General features: G+C 32.2%; 1 protein-coding gene and 1 non-coding gene across 2 annotated transcripts; one reads left to right on the top strand and one right to left on the bottom strand.

Moving 5' to 3' along the window:
* The first annotated feature begins 277 nt into the window (after positions 1-277).
* LOC104087892 (probable UDP-arabinopyranose mutase 2) lies at positions 278-2,741 on the top strand. Its single transcript, XM_009592460.4, has 4 exons — positions 278-747; positions 1,413-1,663; positions 1,748-1,916; positions 2,186-2,741. Exons 1-4 carry the CDS (start codon positions 418-420, stop codon positions 2,528-2,530), a joined length of 1,095 nt encoding a protein of 364 aa, XP_009590755.1. The 5' UTR covers positions 278-417; the 3' UTR covers positions 2,531-2,741.
* A 510-nt stretch (positions 2,742-3,251) lies between these two features.
* On the bottom strand, positions 3,252-3,323 carry TRNAD-GUC (transfer RNA aspartic acid (anticodon GUC)). Its single transcript has one exon. It is a non-coding gene; the product is annotated as a tRNA-Asp (tRNA).
* Between the last annotated feature and the right edge of the window lie 2,677 nt (positions 3,324-6,000).

Genomic DNA, 6,000 nt, shown 5'->3' with positions numbered 1-6,000 from the left:
AATGTATGTAAAATTCAATATTTGGACACTCTTACATTGAATCTGGTTATTCTTTTAATATAGTAGGAGGTAATTTATAAGTAACATTTATTTCAAACACAATAAAAACTGGTTATTTTATTTATAAGTAACATTAACTTCAAACACAATAAAATTTGTTGCGTATTAATCGGGTTGGATTGGCCCTTTTTCTAATTGACAAGTAACGCTTTGATGACATGGTTGTATCACGTGCCACCGCTCTCTTTATTCAGGAGTTTCACTTGTACGCGGACACAAACATGGGCACCACCCCTTCCCTTTGAATTCCATTCTTCACTTCTCTTTATTTTTCTCTATCTATATAAACTCCCTCTTATTTACACCTCTTCAGAAAGTGAAACGCTCCAATTTATTTATTTACATTAATTAACACAAATGGCAAAGGCTTCTGCTTCTGTTGCTCCAACCCCTCTTCTGAAAGATGAACTTGACATAGTTATTCCCACAATCAGAAACCTTGATTTCTTGGAGCAGTGGAGGCCTTTTTTCCAGGCTTACCATCTTATCATTGTTCAAGATGGTGACCCTTCTAAGGTCATTAAGGTCCCTGAAGGTTTCGATTACGAGCTTTATAATCGTAATGACATTAACAAAATTCTGGGTCCTAAGGCTTCTTGTATCTCTTTCAAGGATTCCGCTTGCCGTTGCTTTGGTTATATGGTTTCCAAGAAGAAGTACATCTACACCATTGACGACGATTGCTTTGTAAGATTTTTTTTCTCTTTTTTCTGTTGGATTTTGCAACCCCTTTTCTAAAAATTGTTCTTACTGCTCTAATTTGTTCTTTATTTGCTGAATTTTGTGTGTCAATGATTGGATTTTTACTTCTCACTTTATGTTGATAAGCGTTATAAAAATTAGATTTTGATTTCTTACTCCTGTTTTGGGAATGAGACACTCGATCTGCTAAACTATTTAAGAGATATGGAATGATGCAATTATCTTTGTTAGTTGTTTCATATAAGACTGGATATGATAACAACAACAAATCCCAGTGAAATCCTGGGGTATGCGGAGGCAGACCTTACATATGAGGGTGGAGAGGCTGTTTTCGATAGATAAGACTGGATCTGATGTAAATTCTTAATTGTGACTTGTTTTGAATGTGTAACAGTAAATTTTGCTGCACTGTGTCAAATGCTGGGTCTCTAATTGCTCCGAGTCTGTATCTTATTGATTATATATATTTGAAAAGGGAACATTTTTCCAGTAGATGGGGATGTACCAAATATACCTATAGTATAGTGTAACTTTGATTGTGGTTATCAACATTTTGGTAACAGGTCTCTTGCTCAATTTTAGTGCTTTAAAGTGAGGAAAGAAGTGGTGTAAGTGGTATTAATGGATTGGTATTTTGTATTAATTTACAGGTAGCCAAGGACCCAACTGGCAAGGAAATTAATGCACTTGAGCAACACATTAAAAATCTGTTGTCCCCATCAAGTCCATTTTTCTTCAACACATTGTATGATCCGTACAGAGAGGGTGCAGATTTTGTGCGTGGGTACCCATTCAGTCTCCGTGAAGGTGTACCTACTGCAGTATCACATGGTCTCTGGCTCAACATCCCTGATTATGATGCACCTACCCAGCTTGTCAAGCCTCTTGAAAGGAACACTAGGTATCAATGCCATCTCACTTTTAGATTTTCTTGGTATTAATTCCTTAATGCGAAGGTCTCTAACTCGTGTGTTGTCTTTTTCAGGTATGTTGATGCTGTTATGACTATCCCAAAAGGAACCCTCTTCCCTATGTGTGGCATGAATTTGGCATTCGACCGTGAGTTGATTGGCCCTGCTATGTACTTTGGACTCATGGGCGATGGACAGCCTATTGGACGCTACGACGATATGTGGGCTGGTTGGTGCACCAAGGTACTGCTAATTGTTCCATTACCAGCATTTTTTGCTTTGGTATTATACTGTCGAGAAGCAGATCCAGCATTTAAACTTTGTGTTTAATCTTTAGAGTTTTTAGACTGAACTAATTGTGTATATCAGTTTAGGAATAAATAATTGTTGAATATTCAGTGGTTTTCCACACGCACTCGCACATTGTACAAAGGCTGCATCCAGCTGTGATTACGTCTTCTATCGTTTAGTATTTTACACCAAAGATGAAGTGGAATTTCTTGTTTGTGCAGGTGATCTGTGATCATTTAGGATTGGGAGTCAAGACAGGTCTGCCATACATCTGGCACAGCAAGGCCAGCAATCCATTTGTGAACCTCAAGAAGGAATACAAGGGTATTTACTGGCAAGAGGAGTTGATCCCATTCTTCCAATCTGTTGCCCTTCCAAAGGACTGCACCTCTGTCCAAAAATGCTACCTTGAACTCTCCAAACAAGTGAAGGCAAAACTTGGCAAAGTGGATGATTACTTTAACAAGCTGGCAGATGCTATGATCACATGGATTGAAGCATGGAACGAGCTCAACCCATCTGCGGCGGCTGCTGCTGTGAAATTACCCAATGGCAGCTCAAAATAGATAAAATCAATAGAGTACTTTAACTCATAGTTCACCTTGGTTATAGGTGCTTGTAGTTGTATTACTATCATCGTCTTCTCAGTTCAAGCGTTTTGTCCTTTTAATTATGTTTTGTAGTACGGAGGTTGTTAATCTTGTTATGTCCGGAGAGTTGAGGACAATATCTATGCGACTATGCCATTAATTTAATCAAAACTATTTTTTTTTCTTACCTGCCGGCTGTTTTGGATTTCAGAAGCATATTCTTCAACAAGTTGGCTTTTGTTGTGTTCTCAAAATTTCCGTAATGCAAAGCCAAAAGCAAACTTTCTGAGTAGAAAAATCAAAAGAGAAACGACAGATTGGCCTAAGAAAAATCATCACATTGGAACGCCATAATATTAATAAACCTTTCTGAATATGGAACACCTAGACATATACGATTGACTAGGCAATCAATTAGGAATAATAGCAACATTGTTAAAACTAATAAGATGTTTTAAGAAATAGAATGTAACAGTTGGTCTTGGAAGATATACAGCAGCAAAAAAATTGGCATTTCTTTCTCTATTGTTACAGGTAAATAGATAGGCAAAACGGGTGGGAAAATAGGAAAGTTTAAGCTGATCAAAATATTGAGATTTTGAAGAAAATATAGTTCGCATAGATCTCTGGAAATAAAAAGTTTTCAAACGGAAAAGAGTGTCAAAGCCATTCGGATTAAATTAAAAACAAAAAAAAACGCCGTTGCCGGGGATCGAACCCGGGTCACCCGCGTGACAGGCGGGAATACTCACCACTATACTACAACGACTTGGTGTCAAACTCTTAACACAAAGTTTTATATTCCCATGCAATATGTAGAAGGTTTACATTACAGAATAACACCATACAAATCAATAAAGACTATCGAACTGCAGTTCATAAATTACGAGTGTCTTGCTATATCTTTGGAGATAAAACATAACAATATCAATCAACACAACCGCGAGTTGGACTCCGAAGATTGTGAATCAGATACAACAATTTGATCTGGTCTTTTAATGTCTCGTAAAATATCATACAATTAATTAATGTTCCACAACTGACTAGCTAAAAGCATATAACTGCAATATCTATCTCTATCTATCTATTTATATTATATTATTATTATAAAAGCACGAATAATTTATGTTAAATGTTGAACGACTAAAATATCCCTAAAATATTAATCGACTTTTATGCTCTTAAATATTTATATAGTTTAAGGATCTAATTGTAATTAATTTACTCAATGATGAATTTTTTTTTCGATTTAAACTACACATACATCGACCTATAAAGTTGATCCTACTTGAATTAGAAAAGCACATTAATAATTTTCTTTTAAAAATTAAAGTGTCTTACGTAATTTACTACAACATATGTTGTAGATTGAATTTTAACTTATGAGTAAAATGATTTACCGATTTATAAAGCTTAAAAGAAAAACTATAACACTTATTAATGGTACTTATTTTTTCCTATATCTTCCCCAATTGAAAACGTATATATTTATATCTACAACTATCTATATTATTATAAAAGTATTGTTAGAAAGCTATATGTTGATGGACTAAAATATTGTTAGAAAATTGATCACATTTTTACCCTTCAAAACATATATTTGTACAAAAGAATAAATCCATGTTGCTTGATAAAATTGTCGTATTTGGGACTATCTAATATATTGGATACCGAAGTCAATTAATAATATATGTTTAGAATTTTTAATGAATGAATCCTTCTCTTATTTGAACAAGAACTAGAGTCTGATTTCAATTTAGTTTTGAAGCTTCAAGCGTATACTAATTACACATGGATAAGTAAAAATTAATTTTATTCTTTTTGAAAATTATCATACAAGTAAAACTATCTTCAGGTTGACAATAATCTTGGCTTAAATAGATATATTTCAATAAAAAAGACTAGCGATGATGAAAGAAATTAGAAAATAAAGTCGAATCAATTATAATATAGTATTAAAAATTAACTTGGTTAAAATTCATACTAGAAGAAATAAGAATGAAACAATAAGTATTCAAAATGAGTTGACATTTATTATTATTTTCATTTTTCATCTATTCCAACTATTGGCTCTCTGTGATTTTTTTATACGTAATAAATTTTTGATTGTAAAATACACATTCAGTATTAGTCATTTTTAGACTTTACATTACTTAATTATCCATTTTTTTTCCCTAGAAACTATATGACCTAGCCGCTCATTCCAATAGTTCTAAAAGAAAGATATAATTTTTTTAATTAGTGTTAATTTGATGACTGTTTGAATAATTATAATAAAAAATATATAACGATTTCGATCATTTTAGGTTTAATATTATGTCACAAAAATGACTACAATTTTTGTAAGCTTACCTCAAAGGATATACCCTTCAAATTAATATAAAATACATGTGCTCAAAACTTTTACGTGTGAACCATTTTATTCTAAAAACTATATGACGAGACACTTTATTTCAAATAATTAAAATACACTTTTAGAGTTATTATAAAATTTAGGTTTAATTTATTATTATTATTATAAAAATACAAATTTTCAAGGCAAAATGTTGATTATTGACTGAATATCCACATGCAATTATTAAACAGACTAAATATCTACGTGCAATTATTAACGTGCAACGTACGTTCATAGAGACTAGTACTATATTAAAAACATGAAGCTTTTATCGAAATGTTGTTCGTCTTTTTTGCCATTCGTAAATACATTTTACGTTGGATAAAATTATAAATAGATATTAAATGTTTGTTTTCTTATAGACAAAGACTAAAATTTCCTTAAGATTTAAAAGGAAATAGAAGAAGAGAATAATTAGGTTTTAAATTAATTAAGGTCTGTACATATACCATAATGTCATTTTAGGAGTTTTTTTCCCCTTATTAAAAAGGAAACAAGAATGTATATGTTTAATCACAGTAGTACTTTTAGTTTTTGTGTAACTAATATTTAGGTATTTGAGATCTATTATAAATTTTTCATTTTGACACCATCCCCCCGCGGTAAGGAAGGCATTAAAACAAACTCTTAATCGAGTACTAATTCGAGAAAAGATTCATATTCATATGAAGCTATATGAATGGCCAATAAGAAGTTTTACGGAACAAGTTCTCCATTGACAATAACCAAGATGAACTACTTCACATAACACATGAATATTTTTTTTTATAAGTTAATTTTCTCCATCACATGAATTATCTTTCAAAGATTAATTTTTATGTATCTATCTCAACGGAGGATGAATTATGCCAGCATTCTTTCTTGCTTTAATTGTATGAGTTAGCCGCTTTATCAATGTTGCCTCAAGCATGAATTATTAGTATTTCAAGAGGCCTATGGTTTTAACACTTTTCCTGATGTGTCAAAAAATTATAAAATAATAAATCTCTATTACCACTACCATTGTATGCGGTTGTATTTAAGTATATTAATTTTGAGTGATATGGGTATC

This window comes from Nicotiana tomentosiformis, chromosome 3 (assembly GCF_000390325.3).
Source record: "Nicotiana tomentosiformis chromosome 3, ASM39032v3, whole genome shotgun sequence".
Taxonomy (NCBI): Eukaryota; Viridiplantae; Streptophyta; class Magnoliopsida; order Solanales; family Solanaceae; genus Nicotiana; species Nicotiana tomentosiformis.
Note: the sequence above shows the minus strand (reverse complement) of the source record. Positions and strands in the feature narration are given on the sequence as shown.